The following is a 15,493-nucleotide window of genomic DNA, read 5'->3' on the forward strand; positions in this document are numbered from 1 at the left end:
AAATTGACAATCTCAAAAATGCCTGAGCCAAAATTTGGGGAAGCTTTAATGTATTCTCTTGATTCTGTAGACTTAATCTATTTCAGTTTAGTATGAAGTCCTTTTTTTTTCCTGTAATTACTTAAATTGTAGATGGTTTGTACATCCATGCTTCTGTGTGTCTGAAGAATGCTGCAGATAGGTGGAGGTCAAAGTGAATATAGTAACTTAACTGTTTCAGTAAGCATTCTGCCCTTTTTCATACCCACATTCTAATCAGATATGATAGCTATCCACTAATGTAGCACTAAGAAGGTGCAGGGGTTAAGGAAGAAAGAAAAGGGAAGGAAATTCAGAATTGTGATTCTCAAAACAGCACTAATTTGGCTAGTGGTAGTGATTTCCTGCTGTGTAAGATGCATATGGTGAGCAGTTCAGAGTTTGCATCTGCTTTTTCTCAAGGTAGGTGACAAAAACCAATATGAACTAGAAGTTTTAGCATCCTTATCGGGGTACAGCATGTTGATGGCATCTTACTTGCATTACAGTAGCTAAAATGCTAGAATTCAATATTTGAATGCAGTTTCTCTTCACTCTTGCTGGAGCTCTCAAGTGTGATTCAACCCTGTCAGTAGTTCTGTAGTAAAAGAAACTACATGGCTGCCACTGAGTGTTTTAAAACCAGTTATTTGTGGTCTGTAACTCATGAATCAGGAACTGAAGATTATAATTTCAAGCTCTTCCTGTGATGATCTGTCAACTGAAAAGATTTAAGAGCTACATCAATCATACAGACAGTAAGCTTCATAAGCTCAGGCTTTCTGTGGCAGCTCCCCTCCTCCTATAAATCTCTTCCACCTGTTTTGCCAGGGAGTGAAATGGTTTTAATTTCTTTCTAGACAAAGCTTATCAGTTGGGTTTTTGATGGTGAAATACAGGTTTCTAGATGAGGAGAATTTGTGGAATGTGTTCCTCTCCCCCTTCCTATTATGGGAAGAACTTTTTGGACTTATTCATTAAGCTGAAAATTGCTATAGCAATTGGAAACACTTGTGCACTGCAGTTTTGTCTCAGCAGTCTCATGCTTGATTGCTGCCTTATGTCAGTGTGCTCTCTTCCTTGACACAGTACATGGTATGCTAATACCTTCTCCATCACTGTCTTGTGGGTGTCATAGCAGTCTCATCTACCACTTGACCAGATACTGAACATGAATTCACCAAATAAAGTCAGATAAAGATGCTTCAGTGTGCCACCTACATTAATAAAAACTTGATTTGGGAAGTGCCTTGAGACACCATATAATCTAGCCTCCTAGCTTCACTATGTCCATTATCACCTCTAGTAGACATTTGTCTAACTGGTTCTTAAAGATTTACAACATGAGACTTGATAGCTTTGCCAAGCAATCTAAAACATATGTTTATTGGCTCTCTTGAAAGGTGTTCCTAATCTGTAATGTGAGTCTGTTTTCTTCAGCTAAGGCCTATTTCTTCTACAGATGTGGAAAAAAAGCCCTTCACTGGCAGTTTGATCCATCTGGGGAAAAATTCTTACCTGTGTCATGCAGTTTCTTCAGCATAAACAATGCCACTGCATTTCATGTTTTGGATCCTGCTTCCAGGGTTTTCTCACCTTTCTCACTTCAGGTTCTCTTCCAGTCAGTTCTCATCCTCCGAAGTGTGGCAGACAAAAAAGGATGTGGGACTCCAAAATAAGTCTTGCCGTAGCAGACTATTTTGCAGGCTGCACGTGTGTACATACAGCCCTACTTGGTGCTTGACTTATTATATATAATAGTCACTGATTCATGTTTGGACTGTAAGCTGCAGTCAGTTAAGGTCTTAGAATTGTGGCCTCGCCAGCTGTTCAGCAGGCAGGCTTTTTGTAGCTAATGAGTCCTGCTTATTAAGTTCTGTCTTAGCCCTGATGTTCTACGGATCAGTGATGATACCTGTGTTCCTGCAGCAGACCTGTCACTGGGGTTGTGGTGCCTTTTCTCCTTCCCCCACCACTGGCTGAGGAAGCCCACAGTTTGAACTTGGATTGCAGCTGCTTGCCAGGAAATGTTTATAGCTATCATCAGCTGTGGAATTACTGGTGATCATTCTGTTTACCCAGGCACTGTGGTAGGACAGATCTTGACCAAAGCTGTGCTTTTTCTAGGTTTGAAGTCTCATGATTACTGAACTTGGCTGGTCTTTTGAAGGTGTCAATGCACAAAATTTTCTTCCCCTTTTGTGTTAGTGAACTTCAGATCTGTGCTCCAAAGAACACTGTTTTGGGACCACTGAATTAGTATTCTTTTATAGAAGCTCTTTGTTTTATTGTATGTTTTGAAAGCGGATGAACCATTTTATCTGGAACTTCACAGGAAAACTGCTTGAGGCAGTTATCTGCCATTGCCAAACTTCAGTGGTTCAGATAAGGTTGTCCAGGCTGTCAGTAGCTGGTGATAACTTCATAGTGGAAATACCTTGTAGCTTTAGCTGATCATGTTTGTGTTTAGCTCTAAGGGAGCTCTCCTTGTGTCTAATTATAAGGAAGGACCAGACCATAGATCAGTTAACAGATCCGTTAACAGCACAGCAGAACTCAAAGGCTATCTAAAAATCGGTGGGAGCAGGGTGTATGTTTTTCCACTCTTAAACTGCCATACAATGGTTTCATGTCTTGTCCATGAACTACAGAGAAAGGCATTTTTTACTACCTAATGCTGTACTGGTACTAAGGTATTACAAGTGCTACAGAACAAGCATAAGAAGCTCTCACTGAGCAAATAATGTGCTAGGTTTAAGTCTACATTTAAGAAAACAGAGGAATACTGATTGTATAAGGGTGGCTTGCTCAAATTAAAGTTCTGTTGTTGTTCTTGCCCTTTAATAGGATATTTTGCTGAAATTGCATGAGGAAATCATGCAACTTCTGTTAATTCCTAAGGGAACCTGGATGAGGGGAAGAGACGAACAGGCTAGTTAATTCAGCACTTGTAAGCCTGTTAATCTCAATTCTTCTGAATAAAATAATTTTGAAGCTATTCCAAATGGGACCTGTTAGGGTCTTTCCTGCCATTGTCCCTAGGGTGTGTCATAGGTTTTAGAGAATTAGAATTGAATCAAGCAGTCAAGGATCTAGTGCCTCTAGAGATCGTATTTTCCTGTGAAACACCTAGTGATAGCTTTTTTAATGCCTACAGGTTGGGTTTTCTGTCTCCAGTCACTCTTTTGCCAAATGTTATGCATCAGCCTGATCTCAGGTCATTGAGACTCTTTTCCATGGAAATTCAGATGACAACAAATGATGCATTTCATGGTGACACTTAGGATTATGACATGGATATTCATTTCTCCTTGGTGTACCTCTTACCTATAACTTTCCCTGGAAAGTTGAGGATTGCCTTACACAGTGGTTCTGGTTACACTATCTGGGTGTCTCACTGATGTGTGTCAGTCAGTAATCCTTACACAGGTGAGTCTTAAGACTTACATCAGCATACTGCAGAAGCATCCATGTCCTGTGATGCAGTAGCATCTGTAAAGAAACTGTTAATTCCTGTTTTACATCTTAGCAATGCAAGTTAGTTTGTATATTAAAGTGGTAATAATGTAGATCTTACATTCTTTCTTTCTTTCCTAAGTTTCATTCAAACATATTGTGTTGTTAGACTCCAACACCTAGAAGGCCTAAAGAAACATTATGAAGATAACTAAGTAATTGGAAATGTATATTAACGGAAAATAATCTTTCCGAGTAACTATAGTTACCTTCTTATTAGTTAAGCGTGCCCTCGACTCCTTACATTGACCTGAAACTGCTTTTTCCTTTTAGACAAGGGGAATCAAACTGCCCCCTAGGTATTTGCAAATACTATGTTTTAAGAGATACCATGTATTATGATAAATTAACCATTCTCCCTATGTATTTTAGAAAATCTCCTTGGAGTATCTGAAGTCCATATGGCTATGTATGATGAAGATATCTTAAAAAATCCCTTTTATTTGGCCATTCAGAAGCGGCGTCCTGATCTATGCAGCAAAGTTGCAGAACTCCATGGTATTGTAAGTAGAAATCAGTAGATTTAAAAGCTGCTTATTAAATAGTAGCTATGGGAATTTAAGTCACATGTAAAGATTAGTGCAAGCCTACAAAACTTAAAAGTGAAGAGCAATTTTGTGTTTATCTTGCTTATTACTTACTAACAGGGACCTCCTGATACATTGTATGATAGTAAAAGGTCAAAGTTGGTGTTGTTTCTGAACTTTACAGGAAGCTTATTTTCTTTGCTGTGAACTAAAGTTGTGTATTCTCCCACTTGTAACTTAAAATCGAATTGACCTTTTGAAATCTCTGGTGGACAGACAATCACTCATTTCTGACCGCATTTAACATAGCAAAATAAAGCCATTAAACTGAGCTGGAATAAAAACTCCAGTCCTTAAGACTTCTAATCTGGGTATTCTGTAGTTAGTCTTCATCTAAAATTAAATGTCTGGAGACTCCATTAAATGCAGAGGTTATTGTTATCTGATTATAAAATTAAACCTTAAATTGGGCAGCATTCTTTCAATTGTGTATTAAGATGGTGATGTGATCAGCTGAAATGCTAAAATCTGTTCACCAGCTCTGTATGTATTTTAACACCATTTCTGAGAACTTCTTACTGCTGAAAAGAACCACTTGCTTCATGCTTCTCTTCCTTGACAATGAGATGTATTTCTTTTCAGTGTGTATACCGTGTTTGTTGTACTCATAACGTGTTGCTTTCTGATTAAGAATTTGTCTCAAACTGCTAATCTTTTGGTATGCAATAGACCCAAGATGTTTCTTATCTTAGATTTTTTTTTCTTTCTGATGGATTTTCATTTTAGTTTGAAAATATACTTCACTTTTATTAGCTTCCTACTTGTAAGTCATTCCGGTGACTGGTGCTTAGTAACTTAAGATTTCATGTTCTTCTCTTAGTATTGTTTGCTTCAGTTACATCTGTCATCCTTTTTCAGATAAGTCACTAAATCACCAAACCGTGTGTCTATCAATGACCTTTCTGTTTTATTTAAACAAAAGCACCTGTAGTTGCTATATACATTTGCTGGTAAATGTTTATAAGCCAGATTTAATTGCTTGCCTCTACAGGGCAAAGTAATTGGTGTTTAGCTGGTGATACACAGCATTTTTCTCTAAAGCATGATCTAAATTTTTTAGGTGTTAGTTCCATGCAAAGGAAGCCTTTCAAGCAACAGTCTTGCTACCTGCCAGTTTGAATCTTATGTTCTGAAGCCGCTAGAAGAAAATTTTCAGACCTTAAATGGAAAGGTATTTCTGTTTTGATATCTGAATGTGGCTTGGGGACACTCCAGTAAATGAGTCACTGCAGTTGATGATTGATAGTGTGAACTAATGGTTACAAGAGAGGTAAGAGTTAGACGTAACTGGCAAAAGTAGTTTGCCCATCTAAGCCAAAGTTCTCGAGGATATACTGCTTTCTAGAAAAAGCTGTATTTTGGCACGTACGCAAGAATAGTTGTGTTCAATGGTAACGTTGCCTCTGATTTCAGCTTACTACTTTGGTGAAGTAACTCTGTCAATTTATCTGCATTTTGTGGCTGTTAAGAATTTTGTTGTGTGGCAGAAGGGCCTTTATCACTTGAGAACTGTCTCTCTAGCTTTCAGGCAAATAGTAGCCTGCTTATATTGTATGCAGATGCAAGTTCACCAAGGCTTAAGACAAAATTATGATGGTATTGAGTTGTAACTGAGTCCTGATGTATTAATTCAGTTCAGGAAGTAGATTAGAAATGGACTAATGTAGCAGGAAGCCATGATAACCACTGGTAGCACTGCATAGGATCACATTTTTTCACTTGTAGTTTTGCAGTACAGTCTGAGATCTGGCACCTGTTTGCAGGCTATCATCTAGATCTTCCTGCTGCAGATGTCCTCACTGGAGTTGCTTGAGAAGATAAAGCTGAGTGTGAGAAATGTAGACAAGACGTGTGGTGTCTTTCTGAAGCTGGACTTAGGCCCCAATATTAAGTTGTCTTTCAATTTCCCTTCTAAAAGTGCTCTAAAAATCTGCAAATAGCCACTCAGACCTTGGAGACTGTCTGAAACCTCCTCTAGCAGTAGACTTGTAAAGAAAGCAGGTATAAGCGAGGTTTAGCTAGCCATAGTAGACTGAAGGAGTCTTTGTTTCAGTGTCTACACAGCATGAGACTATGAAATCTCTTGAATCTGGGGCTTGCTTATCTTGCAAGATTCTCTTATTTTCCTGGAAATGTAACTAGGCAATGCAGAAGCCAATGAGTAGCTTCTTCTGGTGGAGTTCTACAGTTGATCTGTGTTTTGTTTCAGGAGATCTTCATACAAGGAAACCTCATCATTTTAGGAACTGGTTTTAATTACCATCTGTCAGTACCTGTTCTTTTTGAGGAAACATTTTACAATGAAAAAGAAGAAAGCTTTAGTATACTGTGCATAGCTCATCCATTGGAAAAAACGGAAAGCTCAAGTATGTATTGAAGTATTAACTTGGTAGTCTTGTTTGCACAGTGAGCAAATCAGTATATTTGATATGCTTAATACATTTCCTTCATTCTGAAAAGTGTTGGCTTGTTTGGAAGCTCTTGGCATTTATTAGCCTGTTGGGGTGGATGTTGATATGCTGCTGGAGAGAAATACTAAGTTGCTGCCAGGCACACTTAATTCTGTAGGGTGTATGCCCCAGCCTCAGCAGAATACTTAATCCAGCACGGTTTTTTTAGCAATGCTCAGTTTAGTGCTGACTGCTTAAAAAAGGGGTTTAGTCCTAAATGTGACATGTATCTTGAGGTGTAAGGTGGATGTATAAAACTGGAGAGGTAAATTGTTTCATGATCACTTCACCAGTGGTTAGAGGTCATATAGCATAGTTACGTGGTGGTCGTCTGTCTCATAAGTTGATGTGTCAATTTTTGCCCTAGTACTGAAAGTGCTCTTGATAAGACTGGAACACTATTCCCAAGGTTACTGTTAAAGCTGTGAACGTAACAGGATTTCCTTGTGAATTTGTATAACAATCTGTGTTTACTAATTAAAAGGAACAGAAGCTTCTTAAAACATATCCTTTTTCTGAAATAAAAACATTTTGTCATCCTAAATACATAATATCTATTTGAAATGAATGATGACAATGTGAAGTAATACAATGGTACTGTGAAAATAGTACTGAGGGAGGTATGAAAGTTGTTCTGAAAAAAAAGCTGGCATATTTATAGAATTTAAGTCTACATGTATTAATCTAAATCTAAAAAATTATTCTTGTGGCGTTCCTTTTTTGGCAGTTACTTAACGTAGTTGTATAGCAGTCTTTCAGAAGTGAGGTAATTTGTAATTTCAAATGTAATTGGAAATGAATGAGATCCAAGCCTGTTGTTAGTTGGCTGCCTGTGATTGCAAATGATAGGCTTGCCTAGAAGTAATGTTTTGGAAAAGCAATATGAATTTTAAGTGAGGGATCCAGTTGTCTTATTCAAAAGGAAAGTAGATTTGAAGCAACTTTGCTCTTCCATTCAGAGAAAGCACATCTAAATAAAGAATGGGTTATGTAAAAATCTGAGCTGTAAAAATTCCATCTTCGAGCACACTGACTCCCTGCATGGGCATTCAGTCAATACTGTAATGTGCTTTTCTATTTGCAAGCTTGACTTGCACTCAGAGTGAGATGTCTATGTGACAATAAACTACCCCAAGGTAAAAAAGCATGTAAAATCAGTTTTAGCTATTCCAAATAAATACTTGACATAAAAGGCAAGTGAGCCTACTCTGAATGTGATGCATTAAATTTTTGGAATTAAAAGCAATGCCTTGAGTTAAAGGTGTAGTAAGCTGAATTAATGTTTCATTGCACACAAGTTGGCTGTGTACGTAGGAACAAAGTACTTTACCATGCATACATATTAAACTTGTGTTAATTCTTGGCTTTCATTTTAGGTGAATCCACAGCTGCTTCAAACTCCTATTCTCTCAAAAATATTGAAGATGTTAGAGAATTCTTGGGAAGGCACTGTGAAAGATTTGATAAATACATAGGATCTTTCTACAGAACATTTAAAGAACATGAAAGGAAAAGCCTCCGCCACTACATAGTCAGTATCTTGCTTCTTGATGTTTAATTTACTAAATATAATTCACTGCTTTGGATATCTGTCTTATTGAGCTTTTCTATGTTAGAGTAGTCTAGAGTTGAGGAAGGTGGGAATGGAGAAAGCAGAATTCTTAATTGTGATTTGCCACATCTTAACTATTAGATAGACAATTTTTCTAGCTAAAAATCTGGTCACAGTGCATTTTTCTAAAGCAGGGAAGACTTCCTTTCTTTATGCTTTGCTTCAAGTCAGATTAGCCTGAATCTGAATGCTTTTTTTTTCTTCTGCCCCTCCAGGATTCTGTCAATGCACTTTATACCAAATGTCTCCAGCATCTTTTGAGAGATTCACACTTGGTAAACACTTACTTCACTAAATGTGTAGTACATAATGTTACTTAAGTAATAAATTATCTGACTTTATCTTGCCATTTGTATGGCTTTCCTTTTCTAGAAGATGCTTGCAAAGCAAGAAGAGCAGATGAATCTGATTAAACAAGCAGTTGAAGTAAGCATCTGAAATGAAGGAAGATAATTAGCAAGCTATTTTTACCTCTCCCTTTGATGCCTAAAACACTGTGGTTTTTTTCTACAGATATATATCCATCATGCTATTTATGATCTAGTCTTTAAGTATGTGGGGACTATTGAGGCAAGTGAGGTAAGTTTGTTTATTGCTAAAGATTAGTTACATTAATCTAATGCATTTTAAAAAACTGTTGCCTTTCTATTGATTAGGATGCTGCTTTTAACAAAATCACGAGGAGCCTTCAAGACCTGCAGCAAAAAGACATTGGAGTGAAGCCCGAGTTCAGGTGAGAGATATGGTTGTGGACTCTTTTTTGAGGAGTCATTGAGATCCTGCCTTAAATAAGTCTCAGGCAAGCCAAAAAATGTCTTCCTTCAGACAATAGCAAGTTTTTCTTAGACTTCATTCCTTTGAGATGGAAAAGTAAAGCTTTGCAAGTGTCATTTCAGGGCAGTCTTTGCGCTTACCGTTATCTCGTTTGCTTTTATATTCTTACGATTCCCTCTCTACAGGGTACAGAAATGCAAGTGTACTTGGAGTAGAGATGGAAATATTTTATACCATTCTTCATTTTGGCTCTGAATAAGTTAAACCTTGGTTTTGGACATGCTGCACAGGAATTCTGTATGCTAATAATTTCTTTCAAATTATTTTGTAGTTTTAATATACCACGGGCAAAGCGAGAACTGGGTCAGTTGAACAAATGTACGTCCCCTCAACAGAAGCTACTTTGTCTACGAAAAGTGGTACAAATTATTATGCAATCTCCTAGCCAAAGAGGTCAGTAATTAGTGAATTAATGACTTAATTTTAAACTCTTCTTAGCAGGTACGCACAAAACACTTCGGTATATAAACAGGTGTTTGAAAAGTACTTGTGGATGAAGCACAATTAGTCTGCGGTCTGCCTTGCAGGTCTCTGAACAAAGTAAAATGGAGGCAGGATAGACACCTTGCATTGTTTCTCATGGAGTGAGGTGGGGTACTTGGATAGCTTTTATATATGTTTTAGCTAGAGCATGTGAGAAGCTTGCATGTGCTAGGACATCTCATGTAGAAGAACTGTGGGTGATCTGCTTAAACCCTGAGGATTGCCGCTAGATCATTCTTGTGTATTTATTCATGTTCCTTGATAATCTTGAAATCGATACTCTTGAGATGCATCTTTTGCAAAATGCGGTGTACAAATAAACCTTCTATATGCTGCATTCAAAGTGCTACCATGGATTACAGAAATGATTCTGTGATAGGAAAGCATGGACCTCTTAACCTGATATTTATTTTACCTAGCCTGGAGAGAGAAGATATTTCCACTAATCAAATGGAATAGTACAGTGAACTTACGCTTTGCCTAGTTAGTCTCTTCCCTTCTCCAGGAAGACTACTAGGTTATGGAAAAGTGTATCAACTTAGAGGGTAGTTTTTGCCCTCAAGAATTTCAGAAATCTTGAACTAGTGCTCTGGCTCTTTTTGTGTTGGAAGGAGGGGATACTAGTCAATTATTGCAATTTATACAGTACAAACTGTATTTGGTTGTTTTGGCTCCTGGCAGCCTATTATAGAGGGAGATTGAGAATGTTCGAAGGGCTGCCTCGGTTACTCAGTGCATTCTGTACTAGTATAGCTGACCCTTAGTCTTAGGCAGTGGAACTCCATTTATAGGTATTGCTATTGCTTTGAACCGTGACATGACTAACATCAGATGTAAATTCTTTTTTTAGTTAACATGGAAACCATGTGTGCAGATGATCTTCTCTCTGTTTTGCTGTATTTGCTTGTAAAAACAGAAATACCAAACTGGTATGTAACTATGTTTTGGCTATACAGAGCTGCCTCATATGATGTTAATGTAATGCTGCTGTAGGGGCAAATGTTTCTGAACATGTAGTAATAACTTACTTAAAGTGTAAGAGGGACTGCTGTAATGCAGAAAACTGTTTTTAGTAGAACAAACAGCAAAGATCTGTATTAGGTATGACTGAATTAAGGACCTATCAGAAATTCAAGTGCTGTATCTTTGCTGTTTTGATTTCTAGCCTAGAAAAAAGTTGTAATGGGAGGCCATCTCTATACCAAATCTGCACGTCCAATACAGACTTCACAGACTGGTCCTTCCTTGTCTGTGTTTGGAGCTATGAAACCTTTATGCGGCTTCTAGATGCTTGATACATTTCATATAGAGAAACTAGATTCGAATGCTTAATTGCTTGCTTCTAGCCTATGCCATTGTGTTTCTCTCCTCACTGTTGTAAAAGTATATTTAAACCTTCTACCTGGACCTGAACTGTATTTTAGCGTTGATGTATCCCATATCTCAGAGATTAGCATTTTTCCTTTAACTTGTAGCTGTCACTTTATACTGGTGCTTATGGTGCTTGAAATATTAACGTGTTTGGAATGTTTGAAACAATCTCCTGCTGCTGTTCTTATCCTGTCCTTCATATTCCTTATAACCAATGAATAACTTTTCATTGAATAATTAAGAGATAAGTGGAGTTCTGATCCATCTACAAAGCTTAGAACACCCATAATATTGCTAACCTAACGAGATTTCTAGAAGCTTTTTCTTAACTCACACTTACTGTCTGCCTGGATTGCCTAACATGATTGCAGTATTAAGATACGTCAGACTAGTGTTGTCTTATTTTTAGTGGCTCATGGCTTTAACTTTTTATTTCAGGATGGCCAACTTGAGTTACATAAAGAACTTCAGGCTTTGCAGTTCAGTGAAGGATGAATTGGGATACTGTCTAACCTCCATTGAGGCTGCAATAGAATACATACGACAAGGCAACCTCTCTGACAGATCAACAGTAAGCTACTCTTGAAGTCTGTCAAATGTGTATTTGCTAAGCTTGTAGGACTGTATACCATTACGGGAGTAAATAGTTAGATACAAACAGCTAGAATAAGAGTTCCTTTTTTGCATTTAAGCAATGAGTTAACTACACCTGAAACAAACACTAAAATGATGTAAATGATTACAATGAAGTCCTAATCCTGTAGCAATACTTGCCCATTGTGTACTCCATGAGAAAGTAATTGAATGTCAAGTCTGCTTCTTCATATGGTTAAAGGAAAAATGACAGCACTACATTTTCAACAGCTGAGTCTTCAATAAGTTTAATATCTCCTGTTTATACTCTATCATGGTTGTGAAAGCAATGCAGTCCTTGAAAGTAGGCATAGCTTAAACAGATTTTTTTTTTTGAATTTTAAGAAGCTTAGCTATGCTAGCAGAATGGAGATTGCAATGTAACTTAGAATTATTCAGTAAATCTTCGTACTCTAAAGTTCCACCAATTTGATAGTTTAGTGGGAATGCAGGACTATGATAAGGTGGTGTTTGAAGGTCAAATTTGGCTCTTGGGATCTCTAACCTAGCAGGGGCAGAAGTTTGTGGATGCATGAGTTATTTCCTACTGGGCAACTAGACTTTCTGTCAATCAGGTCAAATCCCTGCAGGCCAATCAAGGATTATATTGATGTGACTTTAGAAACTTCTATGATTTAAGAACTTTGTAGATTATTTAGTAAAGGAATCCAGTCTTACTGCTCCTGTAAAACTTTCTACTGTTGCAAAATTAGGTTTTCCAGATCTGATGTGGAAATCAAAAGGAGTGAACTTGGAACCAGAGTGAATTCAATGTGTCTCAGTCTGCCCAACTGCAAAGCACTGGAATCTAATTGCAGGGGCCAGAGTAATGGCTCAGTGTGCAGGGCTTGGGGATGGGACAACCTGGGGCACAATCTTAAAGAAGAAGCACTTAAAGTAACATTTTAGCCTTTTGTTCTTTCTGGGATCTTTCCATGAACCTGTGAGGCATAGGTTTGTTTTGTACACTCAAAAAAAAAAAAGCACTCTTTCATTTTGTGTAAAGAGACTGTGATATTTCTTGTCTGTAATGCTGTATCAAATTATGTTAAAAAAATAAAAACACTAGTTTAAAAGGAAAACAACCTGCCAAACAATTTTGCTTCCTACAGTCACTCGGCTATCATTAACAATCAGTATACAAATAGCAATGCTGGTGATCTGGATGGAGAACTGGAACCAAAGTAGAGTTGTCTTCCACAATAATGCCAGCAAGCTGGAAAATATACCGCTCTTAAACTTCTAGAATAAAAATGGTTTCCTATTAAATGCCTGGTCCTATCCCTCCTTATATACCTAAGGATAGCAGGTTTTTATACTGGGATTGTCCTCAAGTGGTTATAACTGAAGGGCCACTGCCATTAAGATATTATCTTTATATCTTTGGGAGGTATCTGTCTTGAAAGATGAACTACATATTTGAGAAGTCTAAATGAGGGCAGTCTCATACTGCTTATGTTAGTGTCTGCACCAATATAAGAGTAAGCAATAAGTGTTTCTGTCCATGCCTCAGGTGGATCAGCTCCAGCCCCAAAGTGCTAACCTCAGTGTGTGTACCGTGAGTGTGCAACAGAACTCTGTTCTTCTACATCGCCTTTCATAGGAGTCACTGTGACTTGAAGGCAACACCCTGAGATGAGATAGAAAACAGCAGAACCTTAAAAATGAGGAAGTGGGTTACCCCCTGCCCTCTAGCACAGCTCAAGAGGAAAGAGCTAGACCTCCCCCTCTTCTCTAGTGTAGGGTAAGGGAGAATGTGGCACACAGTGAAGAGGAAGAAACTAGGTAGCAAATAGCCCCTTGACAGGAATCGAAAAAGAGTAGTGAGAAGGTAGAGGAACATTACTCTCCCTTCGTGAACTTATCAGTTATTTCCTTTATTCTCTGGTAAAAGAGATCAACTTTCTGTTTAAAGCATCAGCAGCTCTCACATTGATGCCCCCTGGTTTCCTTTTCCAGATTCTGCTGGAAGGGGTTGTGGGATTTAAGTGTGCAGGAACATTGCTGTGCCCTGGGGCTTCATTACAACCCCTCATGTGGCTACACTTAATTTTATAGCTGGCTTCAGATGGAGCTTCTGGCAGCTGAGTAAAGCTGTTGTTCAATCCCTAATGAAGCTAACTGCATAAAGAAAACTCAGCAGGGAACTAATGTACCCTGTGGGATAATGGGCATATTATCACCCTCATGTCAGTAAAAAAATTGCACTTACGAGACACCTGCCAAATCCCTTCACCCAAGGTCATGCAAGTCTTGGAGAGACATTTTGGTTGTTGGGAGGAGAGAAGCATGTAACTGATAGCACAAAAGATTCCATTTTATTTTTTGGGAGTTGTCAACCATATTTAATTAGAATTCCAGTTAATAAGCATTGGACCTTAGTTACATTCCTGTGCACAGCTAATGTGTAGTAAGACCTTCTAGTTCAGAGGGTTGAAGTAAGGTATGAAGTAGGGAGCTAGAGCCACCCAGGAATAGGCAGCATTTTGATTCTTGTATGGAAAGAGCTGTGGGTGTTGAAGTTGGTATGGAGGAAGTACAGGTGGAGAAGCCAGGAATGGAAGACTTGAACACAAAGCGTTTGTGGGGCGAGGGAGCGGAGATAATTTCCCAAAGTTATCAGTTGCAATCTGTGAAAGTCAACTTGAAGAGGTCATTATACAGGTACATCCTCATAGGTACAAATATTTCATTAAAGATCATTAATGTTTGGATGTCTATTTTCTAGATAATATAGATTTAAAATAGCTGAGTCCCATTCAAAGCCATTTTTTTTTTAATTCCTGTACCAGCAAGTAAAGCTGGTACAAGTGAGTTTTGTCTTTGAAGGCCCAAACGTGCTTAATACTTCAACCAATACCTGATTCTTCTGCCATTCTGTATTCCACAAAGATACATAGTCCATACTTGGGGTGGACTCTTTTTTCTGATTTATATAATAAAAAGGATAATACCTCTACATAAGGATTGCTGTCTCAAGTGAATCTGAAATAATTATTCTACTTGGGAAACACCTCTCATAAAATACACTGTGGAAGGAACAGTACTAAAACTAGTAGGTCTTGTAGTGGTTACTTAGATTCTCTATAGCGAAAGTATAAAGCTGTCTGTGAGCATTCATGTTAGAAATTCTGATTAGACTTCAGAAACTTCTATCAGCAGTAAAGCTTTAACATTTTCTTCCAGTTAATAAAATTTTTAATCAAATATTTCTCAGGGAAGTTATTCCTGATCACACTGAAGAATCTATCCAAGGAGGCTAGTGTTATATGCCTTGTAATTCTGAAAAGATATGCTAGGGTATCTTTAGCTAAAGTACTTCGGTTTGAAAAGATTGGTGAATATTTGCACCTTCATGTATCTAAATACAAACAATTTACTGTGAAGTACAGATCTGAACTTTTATCTCTAGACCTCACAAATGTGTTTTTAACGACAATATTTGCCATACAATGGAGGAGTTTTTTATACAGCTTTATGAGAGGCATCTGTGTTGATTTTGAAACTTGAGTGACAATTTCTAGAAAGTCTGAACTCTTTATTTTTGGTGTTCAGGTGATCTCGTTTATTTACAGTTCACTAGTTTCTTAAACTTCATGTTGGCTTACTAATGTTAAGAGCTGAGTCAGACTTTTTTTACTCATTTATATCTGATCTTTACAGACTTAATTGAAGAACTATAGCTTAGATCCTAAACCATCAAAGTTTATCGGATACGTGGGTGTCTATCTTAAATGCAGTGGTCTTCAGTTTGATGGATGGTGGGAGTCTTTCCATCTCTAGGGAGATAGTTATTATCCAAAAATAACATTCAAAGAAATTATATTCACTGCCATCCATAAGCAGTGATTATTCAGAATCAACTATGTGCAAGTGTTTCCATCTACTTTCTTAGTGCTTTCTTAAGATTGTTGTCTTATTTCATGTGAGGTTCAATATTGCCATTTCAAAATCTGACTCGAGAATTTTCACTTGGTTTTGGAAGCATA

General features: G+C 37.7%; 1 protein-coding gene across 11 annotated transcripts in view; it reads left to right on the forward strand.

The window, feature by feature from the left end:
* ANKRD27 (ankyrin repeat domain 27) overlaps positions 1–15,493 on the forward strand; it is a 57,449-nt gene that overhangs the window by 17,269 nt on the left and 24,687 nt on the right. For 10 of the 11 annotated variants that reach the window (XM_054840630.1, XM_054840625.1, XM_054840631.1 and 7 more), the window contains 11 exons: positions 3,907–4,037; positions 5,182–5,292; positions 6,331–6,487; positions 7,948–8,102; positions 8,399–8,458; positions 8,556–8,609; positions 8,697–8,762; positions 8,840–8,916; positions 9,289–9,410; positions 10,351–10,429; positions 11,310–11,442. In XM_054840630.1, the coding sequence (XP_054696605.1) occupies positions 3,936–4,037; positions 5,182–5,292; positions 6,331–6,487; positions 7,948–8,102; positions 8,399–8,458; positions 8,556–8,609; positions 8,697–8,762; positions 8,840–8,916; positions 9,289–9,410; positions 10,351–10,429; positions 11,310–11,442 (1,116 nt within the window). In that variant the 5' untranslated portion in view covers positions 3,907–3,935. The remainder of the gene's footprint in view (positions 1–3,906; positions 4,038–5,181; positions 5,293–6,330; positions 6,488–7,947; positions 8,103–8,398; positions 8,459–8,555; positions 8,610–8,696; positions 8,763–8,839; positions 8,917–9,288; positions 9,411–10,350; positions 10,430–11,309; positions 11,443–15,493) is intronic. The other variant, XM_054840628.1, reaches the window with a different exon arrangement.

This window comes from Grus americana, chromosome 13 (assembly GCF_028858705.1).
Source record: "Grus americana isolate bGruAme1 chromosome 13, bGruAme1.mat, whole genome shotgun sequence".
Lineage (NCBI taxonomy): Eukaryota > Metazoa > Chordata > Aves > Gruiformes > Gruidae > Grus > Grus americana.